Raw genomic sequence first — 15,553 nt, forward strand, 5'->3', positions numbered from 1 at the left:
GTTTGGAAGGAGACAGAGAAAATATCTCTGGGCTCATGAAGCTTACATTCTGATTGTATGAGATAGAAAATTAAAAATTAAAAAGGCCTAAAGAGTTTTAGATGATTCTGTGTGCAAGGGAGATAGCTATTATGGAGGAGGTGGTGTTGCAGTTTTAAATATGTTGGTTATGAAAGGTTTTAATGAGAAAGTGTCTTTTTTTTAAAAAAAGATTTATTTTATTTATTTCTCTCTCCTTCCCTCCGCCCCCCTCCCCCACCCCCCACCCTGGTTGTCTGTTCTCTGTGTCCATTTGCTGTGTGTTCTTCTTTGTCCGCTTCTGTTGTTGTCAGTGGCACGAGAATCTGTGTTTCTTTTTGTTGCATCATCTTGTATCAGCTCTCCGTGTGGGCGGCGCCATTCGTGGGTGGGGTGCGCTTTCTTTCACACTGGGTGGCTCTCCTTACGGGTGCACTTCTTGCACATGGGGCTCCCCTACGCAGGGGACACCCCTGAGTGGGGCGGCACTCCTTGCGAACATCAGCACTGCACAGGGGCCAGCTCCACACGGGTCAAGGAGGCCCGGGGTCTGAACTGTAGACTTCCCATGTGGTAAGTGGACACCCTATCCACTGGGCCAAGTCTGCTTCCCGAGAAAGTGTCTTTTAACTAAAAACTTGAAGGAGGTTAAGGAGTGAGTTATTCCACTAAATTAGAGACAAAAGGAAAAACAAGTAGAAGGTTATAGAGCAATGGAATTTCTGGCATATTTGAGGAACCACTGAGTGCCAAGTGTGTTTATAGCAGTGAAAATGAGGGGGAAAGAACCTGAAAGAAACTCTGTACCAATCAAGCATTAACTCCCTATTCCCTACTCCCATCCCTGATAATCCCTATTCTAGTTTCTGACGATGAATTTGCTTAATCTAATTATTTCATATCAGTGAAATCATACAACATTTGTCCTTTTGTGTCTAGCTTATTTCATTCAAATAAGGTGCATCCATGTTGTAGCATGTGCCAGAACTTAATTTCTTTTTTATGGCTAAAAAATATTTCATTGTATGTGTATACAATATTTTGTTTATCCTTTCATCTGTTGATTAATACTTGGGTTGCTTCCACCTTTTGGCAATTGTGACTAATGCCACCTCTGGAATTGGTGTGCAAATATCTGTTCAAGTTCTTGATTTCAAATCTTTTGGTTATTTATGTAGAAGTGATATTGTCAGGTCTTATGTTAATTCTATAATTATCTGACTGAGGAACCTCCAAATTGCTTTCCTCAGCAGCTGCAGCATTTAACATTACCATCAACAATGTATAATTAAACACAGCACACACACACATAAACAAAAACAATATATGAGTGTTCCTATTTTTATGCAACCCCTCCAACATTATTAGTTCCTTTTTTTTTTTGGTGAAAGTAGCCATTCTAGTGGATGCTAAATGATTTCTCATTGTGGTTTTGATTTGCATTTCCCTATGCTAATGATACTGAGCATATTTTCATGTGCTTATTGGCCATTTATATATCTTATTTAGAGAAATGAATTCTGGCTTATTTTTATCAGGATAATTTCAAATTTACAGGATATGTGCAATCATAACACAAAAATAATGTAGAGAACACCAATGAACTCCCTACCCAGATACCCGGATTTACAAACTCTTACTATATTGCTACATTTGTTATTTCTCTCTCTCTCTCTCTCTCTCTCTCTCTCTCTCTCTCTCTCTCTCTTCTAAACCTGGGAGAATAGATTGCATGCACTATGCTCCTTACCATCAAAAAATTCCATGTACATATCCTAAGAATTAATGGTAATTTGGGGAGCTGGTGTAGCTCAGCACTACTGGTGCAGTGCTGGCTTCCCAAATACAAGGTTAATAATTAAATACAGTTATCAAGCTCAAGAAATTTAGCATTGATATAAAGTCCACAGTCTATATCTCAACTTTTTCAATTGCCCCAATAATGTCCTCTTGGCATTTTTCCCTTCATTACTAGATTAACAAAATGATTTTTGCTCTTGTGTTGATCATTGATTGAAGGCAGGGAGGCAACAGTGGAAACAAGGAGACGAGTTAAGAGAATATTGCAAACATCCTAGCAAGAAATAACAGTCTCTGGCACAAGGAAAGAGTAGTAAACTTGCTGAGAAGTTGTCACATTCTGGAAGATATAATTTATATAAACAGTTGATACATTGCTTGAGTCAGGTGTAAATAAGAAAAGAGTCGGGTATGACTTCAAATTTCTCAAGCCACAGAAAAGATGGAACTTCCATTTCCTAAAATGTAGAACACTAAGAAGAGCTTTAAGGTAATGTGAAATAAGGAATTGAACATTGACCTTCCTCTTGGGAATCAAAGAGGAAAGATCAAATGAGTGGGAATTGGATATAAAAAAAACTTAAATTTAGGAGTAAGGTATTTTGTTTGTCTCCTCTTCACTCTCTTGGTGAGGGAAAGATCCCCTGCCCAAATAATGTGAGATGGCTGAACATGACATAGGATTGCCAGAAATTTATGTAACATATACTCATAGCCCTTGGGAGGAGGATATCACATACCATGCAGTTCCACAGTGGTTGTACTCAGCAGCAGAGTGAACAATCAAGTGCTATAGGAGGCAGGGTTTTAGTAACAAGAGGGTGGGGTGACCCCTGATTTCTGTAATAGAATGTGATTGGTGATGTGTTTAATTTTGGCAGAAAAATGAAATAAATATTTTGAGGACACATGTAGTGCAGCAGGTGCAGATGATAAGGAATTAGCTGGGTGAGAGCCTTTCCTGCCGGTTGGGGGAATATCTAACAAGAGCAAGGGATGTCACAGGTAGGTCAATGAGGACCTGTAACTCTCAAAGATGTCAAGACGACCCCTGACATGCTAAGCTTTTTAATACATGAGGTTAGGGTTGGTATTATAACTTTGGACTTATCAGCATATAGCTAGTATTTTGAAACCATAGGACTGGATTTTTCCTCCAAAGGTGTGATCAATGATAGAAAAAAGGTTCAAAAAGTGAGCACTAATGTTCTTTTGAGATCAGAGATATGAACATGAACCAGTAGAAGAGACTGAAAAGAATTTCTTTGCCTGGTAGGAAGAAAAACAAATGATATGGTATTTTGAAAACCAAGAATAAGGAGTCATGATGAATGATCGGGGTTGTCATGTGTTTCTTGGGTCATGTACAACTGAATAACAGATTTAGAGTGCAGAGGGCCTGGTGGTCTTGAAAATGCAGTTCCAGTGAAGTAAAAATGTGATTGAGAATGAGTTTAAGAAAAACAAAATGGAAAGAGAATTGACTTCAGCAGGAAAATCTTTCAAGGAGTTTTGTAAGAAAGAAAAGGAAAAAAAAATGGAGTAGTAGCTGGAGTGGGTTTTAGGTCTTATTTTGTTACAGCATAATAAAAAATCCAATTTTATGAAATAAACTTTTATTGAGCATCTGCTGTTTGTAAGAACCCATGATTCAACTGCTAAGGAAGTTGTGGGTATTTCATGCTTTCCAATAGTTATCCATACTCTCTTCTTTTCCTAACATCTTCCAATTTCTCTTTGGAAAACCTTTATTCTTCCACTTTTTGCTCATGTGATTCAAGTGACAGTGGCCTCACCTTCTGACTCTTCTATAGTGGATATGACTCAATCCTGGTTTTTCAAAAGATTCTTTCCACCTGATCATGGTGACTTCTCTGAATAAGGTATACGTAAAAGTAAGTCAAATTAAAGCCTATTCTGTGCTTAACTGTATGGAGCATCTGAGGGAGACTTACTATTGAAATAATTGAGGGAAAGAGGTTATATATTTCTGGTGTAGGCAGAAACCACTATTGCAGATGGTCTTGCCTCTTAAGGTGAAACTGGGTAATTGAAATAATCTAATATGAAAGCAAAGAGGCAGTTTCCAGGAATCCAATTTCATTCAAAGGTCTTCCTTTGGATGCTTGCTTATTCTGGTTCCTTCATAAAAGGATATTAGATTAATTTAAGGCCATTGGAAAGATGTATCCCATACAAGATTTCTTATAGAAACTGAAGATAGCAAGAGAAAAAGAAAAAAGTTTTAGAGTTCTTGAGTTATCTTTGAGTTCCAATCATTATGTAAATGCTAAGGCTGAGGAAAGAAATTTATATCTGGTTTCCCATGTTTTGCTATCTTTTTCACTGAGGAAAAATCATTGAGCCATACAAATAAGAAAACAATTACAATTAATTCTTAAGCATATGTGAAATAATGGGAAATAATATAAAATAAAACACCCTTGATCTTGGGGGGCACTTTTTACTTGTCAGGCATTGTACCAAATATTTTATGTAAATTACCTTATTTCGTCATTCCAACAATTTTATGAATTAAGAATTATTATTTTTCCCCTCAGGAGAGATAAAAAAGTTAAAACATAGAAAAATAAAGTAACTTCTCCAGGATAATGTACTTTTAAAGAGTGAATTCTGCATTCAAACCCACATGGAGTTGCACTAGAAACTTCTTTACCATCACAATTTATAGTCTACTATTATTAAGAAATTTTTCTTTACAGTTTAGATGCTAGTTAAAATCTGCACATATCCAAATAATATGCTGTTTTTCAGATGTGTTTATTAGACCCTCTATGACAGAATTACTTGGAATAAGCGGTTAACTGTGCAGACACCAGAGTCAATGTAATATCTTCAGGGTGTTTTCCAAATATTAGCATATTTAACAAGTATCCCAGCTTATTTTTGTGTATCTTGAACTTAGATAATGTTTGCTCTAGAGAAACACAAGAAACTGATGCGTTAGGAACAGTTTTTTAATTGTCTCAGTAAGGCATAGATTGTAATATCACCTAAATGTGTGCCTTTCCTAACTCGGTGATGCTAGAGTTAATGCTATAGTAGTAGCTATAAATCAAAGTGCTTTTTATAACACTATTTCTAATAATCAATGCCTTTAATTTTGACTGAGATCACATTCAGACCAGAAGTTTTTGTAAAAGACCAAAAGTTCCTTTTAAAAAAAAGCTGCTGAAATTAGCATTGATCGGTTAGTCACATTGGCTAATTTCTGTTCATAAAAATTTTCCAAATTAGAAGTATCCTAAAAAGGCTTGAGACTTGAACTTGAAGAATTTAAACTTAAAAGTGGAGTAGGACATTTGCAATTGACATCTTCCATCTAATATTTGATTCTTTATCCTAGAGAAAGAATAGGAAGAATTAAAATATTAAGAGCAAAGTAGAGGCATGTAAATGAAACTGATGTTTAAAACAACAGCATAAAAATTCTAGCCATTCCAGTATAAAGTCCAGCAGATAATGGACTTTGCTTTATTCTTGAATAAGAGCAAATATAACATTATGTAAGAATGTTGTAAGGCATGAATGAGTAAGTGTGGAGAAACAGGCAAAGAGTTTTCGTGTATCTTTAGTGACTTGAAAGCAACAAACAGTGTATAAAATACAAGTTTTTACATATTACAGAAGCAGAAGACAACAGAAAACAGGCTCTCGTTTGCTTTAAAGTCAGCCATCCAGAACTCTTCAAAAGTAATTACAATGGAGGTAAAGAAAGTATTTCTTGTGTTTAAGATTTTATGTACAATGAATGCAGGTTATTCTCTTTATCTTCTTTCTTTGATTTTTCTCTCTCTTTTATAAAGAGTTCTAAAGGTGATTGCTACTAAAAACTAGATATTAGAAATACCACAGATATATCTCATGGAACAGGAGGACTCTAAATTCTTTTCCCCTCTTCTCCCCTAGAACTGTAATGTTGAGCACTTACAACGACAGGAGGCTGTGGAAGTTCATGGTATCCTGGTACTCAAGGGCATGGATGAAGCATGGGACAAAGTGGAAAATTTTCAGGCAAGGCCCAGTGACATTGTGATTTCTACATACCCCAAGTCTGGTGAGTTACTTGAGAAAGTTAGAAGAAAGTCATGTGGTGGCTTTCAAAATTTTAGTGCTTGGAGGATTTAATATTTGGGGTTTGCTTATCAATCCATTGACCTGCAAGAGTAGTGATCAGTAAATATGAAAAAATTACCTCCTTCATAGGGGTCTAAGAGGACTGGCTTGTTAAATGTTCCTAACTCTACATTGGATATTCTTTGAGCTCCCTGAGAATCTGGGGTTCAAAAAACCTACCTAATGGTTAGCAGAGTATCTACATCACAGTGTATAATATTGTTAATTCTTATTTTCATTTATAAATTTGTATGGAAAATATCCTTTATCAGTTACCAAAGGATGACAATTATATATCTTTCAGGTAAATTATGACTGTATGATGAGTTTGGATGAATAGTTAATATGCAAAGTCATCTTCAAAAGATGGCTATTATTTGAATGATTCATTTCTATTGGAGTTATTCTCATTTGACTTTAACTAAATTGAGGAGTTCTTATCATCCATCATCATTGTCATTGAGGGACTTTTAATGAGGTTTCACTACTAAAAGTAGATATCTAAGTATCAGGAAAATTTTGGTATAACATATAACATAATATCAGTAACATCTTAATCCATATTACAATGAAAATTTACCCTACATAATTTTGTACCTTTCTTTGTACAAGATTATATTTAATGTAGAAATTCAACAGATAATTTAAAATATATTACCTTTAAACCTCTGTGGTACCCATTTATCTGTTGCATTTTTAGTGCATATTCCTCTTAGATATTTATGTAATTCCAGTGGGATGATGCTATATCCTCCAAACTTTTCAAGGGCCTCTAAAATTTTGGGACACCTTTAAAATACCACTATTACTTCTTAAATTCAAAAAGAAAGTTACACAGTAAATAAAAAATTTTAATTAAATGTCTACAAAAGTAATATAATCTTGTTTACTGAAGTTAACAGTATCCTTAATTGTTAATATCAAATTTATTATTTATAAATATGTCATGAAATTTGAAAACAATTTGTGGATCAATGTTTCTCATTTTGTGAGAATTCTTTGGTACACCTAATAATTGACCAAAAATTATGACCAATGACAACTTAGAACTAAATTATAAAAATTATTTTAATTTTTTCAAATTATATTAACGTGAATATGGTGTCTTTTATTAGATTTAATATATTAAAGCTTGTATGTCCAAAAATTAAAGTCTAGAGTGAACAAATATCTTAGAATATTCTTGTCTGCATACAAGTCTAAGCAGTACAAACAGGCAGTCAAAATTTGATTTCTACAATTTTTGAAAACAAATTTAGTATCATTCTCTGGGAAATTTGACAACTTAACCAATATTATGACCAGTTTTAAATATTTGCTCTACGTACTTGATGGTATATTATTCCTATGTACAAAATTGTTTTTTAACTTATGTACCAAAAGGACAAAAATACCAGATCACCTTTTAGCATTTATGTCCCACTGAAAAATCAATGAAAATTTGAGACTGATGTTGTTCCTCTCAATATAATTAATTGTATTAGTTCATACAACAAAGATGGGTACTGAAAGTGTTCCCTGGATTTAGCAAAGATCTCAGGTTCTGAGAAGTCAGGAAGGGATGGGGCCAAAGCCTGTGTCACAGGACTGGCCTTTGCTAGGAGAGAAAATACTTCCTCCATTTAACAGAAAAAATGACAGGATTTATGCAGATGCAAAGGAGGTTTGTAGGTTTATAGGCAGAATAATGGAGTTCCTAATTTATGCTTCTGTTTTGTTTTTCCTGTCAATATAATTCTGAATCATACTTTGACTGTGATTACCAGAAGAAGAGGTTAGCAGTGTGGAGTGAAAAATAAAGGGATACTAGCAATGAGATATCAAAAATGAAATTTTATCAATGAAGCCAAAATATTCATCCATTAATTAATTTGATAAATATTTAAATACTTGCTAAATGCAAGGAACCATGGTAGCCATTGTGGAGAATAATAGATGCTGTCCGGTCATTGAACTCCAATAGTTGATACTGTAGTAAATTATACACTTACAGAATTGCATTTTGGAAGGCCTAGATGGTTTTAAACAAGCAAATCAATGTGTTAGAACAAGTGTTGAGAATTCTTAAAATTTCTACTCCTTAAAGTCAAAGTGTAAAACAAACTTGGATTCAAATCTCACTTGCTTTCTCTATAACTAGGAACAATTTGCTTAAGTTCACTAAACCTTAACTTTTTTATCTGGAAAATGAGAATAACAATGATCCCTATCTCAGAATCATAAAACAAAAAAAGTTACATAATTGGTTTTAAGCACAGCACATTGCAATGTCAGATGCATAATAAGGACTCAATAAAAGATAATGAAAATAATGATAACAATGATGATGATGCTTAATTTCAGATACTCTAAGTCTCTACCACAATATCTCTTTCCTGGTTAGTAACCAAATCCACAATATATGAATATCATAGGTAGTTGGCTTTTCATACATTTATCTTGTTTAAACAATTCCCACACTTATTTTCATCTTAAGAGATGAACTAAGATGCTCAACTAAGTTTAGACAAAGATGTAATTAAATAATCTGACTATTTTATGTTCTGCTTGGTGCTCTGGATTAAAGATATCCCCAGATAGGAGTTATAATAATTAATTCTTTTGTTAAATTTGATTTTGTTAAAAAAAAAACCTAAAAGAGGGTTCTCTTCTTCTTGAAACTTCCTTATCTGACTGCATCTCCATGAACCACAGGTGTGTGGTCCACTCACAAACCTTGGAGCACTTTGGAACATGCTTCAATAGAAATCATTCTTAGCAATCTTGGACTGCAGAAATCTTTCCTTGGCCCCATACTTAGTTGTGACAGCAACCGCTATTTATTTTCCCTTTCATGGGTTTGGTGATTGCTTCCCTAAATAACCCACAATCAATTCTCCAGGAACTAAGAAGTTAAAATCTTTATTAACCAGATGAACATTTGGAAAGCTGGCTAAGCATAGGCAAAATATGTGAGACTTTGGGACATTTGCTCATAGAAGTCACTAGTAACTCTTTAGTGTGTAAGCGAATCCTAAGCCTACTTTTAGTTACGGTTCCAACTAGTTGTAAGCAATTTAATTCAATTTACGTTCAACAGTCTTGAGGACTTGTGATAGTCCAGTCTCTATAGTAGGTGCTGAGCATAAATTTCTGATTTGTCCCTTTTTCTCAAGATGCGTACAAGTTATGAGAGAAAAAGTGTTCATAACTAACAACCAATCATGTATACTAAGAGCAGCAGCAGACAAAAGCAGCGGCCATCTTCTACCATTTACAAAGTGTGTTTATTTTATTTTTCTCTTAATTTTACATTATCAACTCAATTATTTCTTGCAACTAAGTGGTAGGTGCTAATACTATTTTATAGGTGAATATGTTGGATAAGAGATAGGTTAAAGCATTTGCCAATCTTATAGTACTGACAGACAGCAAATCCAGAAATGAGCCCAGGCTTTTTGATTCATACTCAAAACCCAAATTCAGTACATTTTTCCTCTGCAGAAAACCATTGCTCAGTATTTATACTCTATCTTGTTATGTTTTCCTTGCATCTCTTTGTGTACTCTATTGCTCTTTTTTCCAGTAGAGAAACAATAATCAGTCTTAGACCATAAATCAGTTTCTTTTCAAATTTTTAGATTTATCTCATTTGTTAGTGCTAAAGTGGCATGTAAGTAGAGTTCTGTGCTTCACTTTCCTCCTCTGTATATAAGGACTGTCTCAATGGCTTGTTATGAGGATTAAATGGGATAATATATATATATATATATATATAATTATTGTAATAATACTAGGAAAACAGTAAAAGATCACTAGTTAGCAATATTACTATTGTCCTTACGATTATTTTCATTTTTTGTGTGATTGTGTATAGGCTTAATATGAGTGAAAATAGAGACCTTTGATCTTCCAAGTGAAATGATTAGTCATTCAACACATATGTTGAATAAGTCCTAAGTAGTTGGGAAGGAAACAATATAGTGTTTCTTTGATAGCCATATGTTATATGCGTTGAAATCACTGGGAGAGCTTGTTAAATTATACTTTGCCAGGCCCCAGACCGAGTTTCTGATTTATTAATAGTAAAATGTGGGTTGGCTAACAAATTCCCAGGTGATGCTGCCAAGCTGATTTCAACCACACTTAGAGAATCATTGTTGTAGGGAAAAAGTGTACGGGCCTTGGCTCTGGAAAGCTGGAAACAGTGTGAAATAGCTGAAATACCTCTGGGACACATGGGTCCTTAAGGATTACAAAAGACTTCTGAAGTTGGGCCTAGTATCTGGATGGGTTAAGAGCCTCTGGCATGCAGAAAACTGGGGATAGCTAAGAGCATAGACAGTTCTACAAAATACGGAGCACCGCTATTACTCAGATGGTAATGCCTATTGCAAATATGTTACTGATCCTGCCATCAAAACATCTGGTCATCCTCCTCAAAATTAAATATTTTGCACCTCACAGGACTTTGTCAAAAGTGTGAAAAGGCAACTGACTCAATGGATAAAATACTTGGAAATCACATGTCCGATAAGGTTTTAATATCCATGATATATAAAGATATGCTACAACTCAACAATAAAAAGACAAACTACCTGATTAAAAAATGGGAAAAGACTTGAATAGCCTTTTGTCCAAAGAAGAAATGCAAATGGCAAAAAAACACATGAAAAAATGTTCAACATCAATAATGATTAGGGAAATGCAAATCAAAACTACAATGAAATATCATTTCACACCTATCAGAATGGTGACTATTAAAAAGACAGAGAACTGCAAATGTTGGAGATGACATTGATAGATAGGAATACTTATTCTCCGTTGGTGGGAATGTAGAATGGTACAGCTACTGTGGAGGACTGTTTGACAGTTCCTAAAGAAGTTGAATCTTGATTTGCCATGTGACCTGGAAATGAGAGTAGTGACACGAACAGAGTTGCATTTTATTAAAATTAAGGGAAAAAAAAACTTTGTTCAGTGAGTATTCCTAGGGAAAACCAATTAAAATCTGAATCCGACTTTTTACTTATTTATTTTTTCAGGAACAACCTGGGTTAGTGAGATGGTAGACCAAATTGTTAACAATGGAGATGAAGAAAAATGTAAACGGGATTCTATTTATAACCGAGTTGTATTTATGGAATTGATTATGCCTGGATTTGCAGATGGTAAGTTTTACTTAAAGTCATAATTCATTCAATGTTGTGTTATCATATAATTTGACTTCATATATGATATAAGACTCTCAACTCTAATTTTGGCTTATTGTCAAAAAAAGACATTACTATAATTTCTGTGGTGGATAGATATGTAAGAGCTCTGTGATATAAGACACTTAATCAAATTCCTCCACTTAATTTATCTATTTATATGACTTTTGGAATGGTTTAGACAAGTGCTGTGCAAATTTAGTATGCATCAGATTACCTAGATTTAAAATCCTATCTTCTTCAGAGTACCTGATTCAGTAGGTTTGGAGTGGGGTTCAAGGATTTGCATTTCTAAAATCTGCAGATAATATTGATGCAGCTGGTTCAGAATTAGTACATTTTGAGAATCATTTAGTTACAGTTACGTGGGAAGGATCTATTAGAAACCTGCTGTATCCCATGACCCTTTAATATTATTGAATATCCTTTAGGTGTGGGGTCTTTAAATAAAATGCCATCTCCAAGACTGGTAAAGACTCATCTTCCTGTTCATCTATTTCCAGTATCCTTCTGGGAGAAAAACTGCAAGGTAACCATTTTGACACACTTGTGGCTACATGTGCATGGCATATGTTTCTCAAAGTAAATGGCTAACCGCCTCTAATTTCACATATCCTATTTGCTGCGGGAATGAAAGACTTGAACACCAAAACGCATAGGCAGGGAGGACACCGTCTGCTTTATTTCTCTTGCTTATATATCATGTATTTTTGGATTCAGCCAAGGGCGGTGGTTAAAGTTCAGTTCCTCAAGGATGTTTTGTCTCGGAACAAGATATTTTATCCCTAGGTTCAAATCCTATCTAGCGGCAAAAAATGCAAAAAGAAACTGTTTTCAAACTTCCAGCAAAAAGAGATAGCTTGTGCAGAAATGAGCAAGGACAGAGTTATTTTTGCTCTGAAGCAAGAACAGATGCGCTTTTATAAGTCATTTAATCATGTCTTTGCCAAGGTGGTGGAACTAATCCCCACATCTATATTCTCTTCAAACTATGCTCATGTGCTTCTTCTGTCTCTATTGCTCCAAAGAAAGTATTCTGCAAAAGACCGCCAGTGACCTTATCTCCATTCTCCTTGAATTCCCTGCCACTACATTATGTATTAGTGATGGCCAAATATTTCTATCTAGTCCTCAAACTTCTCTTTTCTCCACCACCAACTGGTGCCAGTCATTTCAAATGTGGATTCAATCATGCAAATTCTTGTTTAAATACCTTAAAACTTTCCTGAATATCCTTATTGCCTGCAGCATAAGCACAAACCCCTTAGGATTTTCGTCTTTTCCTACTGGAACCTCCAGCTCAGTCTTTTGCTACACTGAGCCAAGTTACATGAAGGTATCTTTATTACTTGGTCTGATTTTTGTCAGGGCTCCTTTGTTCATGCTGTTTTTCTTCCTGGGATGCCATTTTCTCACATTTTACATCTGGTTAATGAGAACCTTGGATTCTGAAACTTGGCTCAGACTTCATCTCCTGGGTGATTCTCGATACACCAGGTAGAACTCACCTTACCTTTTATACACTTTCATCTTAAAATCTATAACAGTATGTTTTATTTATTTGTCCGCATATCTGAATACCTTTTACGAAAGGAAGTGGGCATGAGGTAAAGGTTTAAATTTCAAACTGTATTTCTTGCAGAGGATATCCACATGTTTTATTACTTTCTATTCTGTGACTCTGCATATATTGCCAGCTGGCCATTTATGGAACTTTAGGTGTGTCGAATGTGTTACCTTTTTTCCCCCCTTTTTACCCAATGTTAAAACTTAAGCTGAGCTGGGAATCTCTTTATGTGGTCTTCTAATCTGATCTTTGAGCAGATCGACTTTGGAGTCAGTACTTACCCCGGGCTGAGTGGTTGGATTTCTGTAGCCAATCTGCCTTAATAAAATTCCAGCACCATCCTTTCCCAAGCTTTGAGTTAGCTTGCTCAACACCAAGGCTGGTGTTATAATATTGTACGGTGACTTTGCCTCTTCCTCTGATGTTCATAGGGTTCTCTACTCTGAATCTTCACTCTGGTTACTTATATTCCAGCTCTCTACACTTGTGCCCATGTTTATACCAGAGTTTATTATATGATTCTTCTATGTGCACTGTCATTTTATTACTTCACTATGGAAAAAGCATTTCCATGAGAATTCTGTAATGTGCTTACTGAAAGAGCAATTAACTTTCTACCTAGTTAGCAATAGAGGCAATTTAACAGACTTCTACCTTGGACATGAAAAAGTCCACACCATAAATTACAAATTCTCCTCCCAACTACTTTATATGTATGTTTTATCAAAAAAGGAAGGTTGAAATTATATAAATACATACAAGTCAGCAAGCATGAAAGAACTAGAAAACTTAATTGTCTGTTCTGTAAATATATTCATGAAATTTTCATATTAGGAAAGGTAATTTTTAAAAAAACATTTTCTGCTTTGCTTCATAACAGCACTTTCAAAAGGAAAACATTATGCTTCTTTTGATTTTTATCTTATTATTTTGCATTTCATTCTCTCATTTCTATCTTTCTGGAATACTTTTAAATAGTTTCTGAAATATCTAGATATATACTCAGCTTGTCTTAGCTATTCTCTTACATTTTATGTCTTCTTGACCTTTGCATTGAATTCTATCAGAGGAAAAAAATCTCTATATTTGGTCTCCCAACTAGCTGGCTTGATATTTTAGTATATTTATTAAATATATTATTTCAATATATTTATTTTAAATTCAGCAATCATGTGTTTAATATCTAAAAATAATTATTTTTTCAAAAGAAGTCTATTATAAAATAAATGTTATATGCTTTGAATAAACATGGACATACTATTTCAACATCTTTTAAAGTTTTCTTCAGTTTTCTGCATAAAAAATTTCTTCAGATGCTAATGCTTTCCTTTGCTAGTTTTGGTGCCTCTCTGCCATCCTTTTGATTCTGTATATTAGTGCATGATGCACTATATTGAATTTAATTAATCTCAAGTATTTTTAACAGGATTACTGAAGTATTTTGCTTAGTTAAAAGTTGAGGTGATGAGAGGTATCCAGGTATGCTTTTCTTTAGGGTATAGAGCTGGCTATTGCTGACACAGCCTGTCCATTCTTCCATTACACCTGGTGGTCTTAGGTTAACTATGTCATACCTTTGTCACGTCAGAACTCCCATTTTAGATAGCTTAAATTCCAGTTTTTGTCCATAGGAAATCAACAGAGTTAGAAGTAGAGAGTTAGGACAGCTATTCTACCACCCATTACATAAATGCATATCTGCACCCACAGGCACCTTCTTCTCTCAGCTTTTGCTGTTTCTCGTCTTGAAGTTCCATAGTTCTAATGAGATAACTCATTTTTTTTAACAGATCAATTATTGATACAAATTAATAATGTATAAACCCATCCAAAGTGTACAGTCAATGGTATTATAATCACATAGTTGTGCATTCATCACTTCAATCATTCTTAGAGCATTTTCATTATTCCAATAAAAATAATAACCTCATTACCTCTCAGTCTCTCTATGCTTCCCCTGCTGTATATAGCTGCTATTCTGTTTCCATTTCTCTAGTTTATTTGTATTTATATTTTGTAAAACAATCTAATATATGTAATAGCACCCATATTTGTATTTTGCATGAGGTCTGGTTATGTTATACAGTCCTATGTTACATTTTTATCTTTCCTTTTAGTGATATACATGACCTTAGCCTTACTCTTTCAACCACTGTCATACCCATATAATAGCTCTGCTAGTTTTAAACACTGTGATATGCTTTAACCATTTCTATTCATTTCCAAAGATTTAGATTTAGAAACAACCTTTTTAACCAATTCTGTACAGGTTAACCTCAGCTTTCCATTCTCTATGCTTGTTCTATTTTCTGGTGGCCTATATTCTAATTATTAACTTTATGAGTTTATACAATATACTTAGTTCATAATAGTGTAATCATTCAGTATTTGTCTTTTTGTGTCTGGCTTGCTTTACTCAACATAATGTCCTCCAGATTTATCCATGTTGTCATATGCGTCACAACTTCATTTTTTCTTACAGTGGCATAATATTTTATCAATAGGTATACACTACAGTTTGCTTAACCATTTCATCAATTGATGGACAACTTAGTTGTTCCCAACTTTTGGCAATAATCGAATAACACTGTTATGAACATCAGTGAGCAGAGTCTGTTCGTTCACTGCTCTCAGTTCTACTGGATGTCTACCTAGTAACAGTATTGCTGAGTCACATGGCAAGTGTATATTCAACTTCCTTAAGAACTACCAAACAGGGGATGAGCCTCCCTGGCACCGAGGGACCACTATCAACTACCAACTGATGATGCAACTGGAAAATGACCTTATACGGAAGGTTCAATGCGGTTCAGCAGAATATCCATGTCTACATAAAATA

General features: G+C 34.6%; 1 protein-coding gene across 4 annotated transcripts in view; it reads left to right on the forward strand.

Moving 5' to 3' along the window:
- The first annotated feature begins 422 nt into the window (after window positions 1–422).
- Window positions 423–15,553, forward strand: part of LOC101432562 (sulfotransferase 1 family member D1-like) — a 28,363-nt gene continuing 13,232 nt past the window's right edge. The window contains exons 1-5 of one of the 4 annotated variants that reach the window (XM_058297486.2): window positions 423–591; window positions 5,467–5,547; window positions 5,749–5,896; window positions 10,980–11,105; window positions 11,579–11,676. In XM_058297486.2, the coding sequence (XP_058153469.1) occupies window positions 5,542–5,547; window positions 5,749–5,896; window positions 10,980–11,105; window positions 11,579–11,676 (378 nt within the window). In that variant the 5' untranslated portion in view covers window positions 423–591; window positions 5,467–5,541. Of the gene's footprint in view, window positions 592–2,699; window positions 2,824–3,665; window positions 3,714–5,466; window positions 5,548–5,748; window positions 5,897–10,979; window positions 11,106–11,578; window positions 11,677–15,553 lie in introns of those variants that run through there. The other 3 variants (XM_058297481.2, XM_012519276.4, XM_058297489.2) reach the window with 3 other exon arrangements.

Source organism: Dasypus novemcinctus, chromosome 1 (genome assembly GCF_030445035.2).
Source record: "Dasypus novemcinctus isolate mDasNov1 chromosome 1, mDasNov1.1.hap2, whole genome shotgun sequence".
NCBI lineage: Eukaryota > Metazoa > Chordata > Mammalia > Cingulata > Dasypodidae > Dasypus > Dasypus novemcinctus.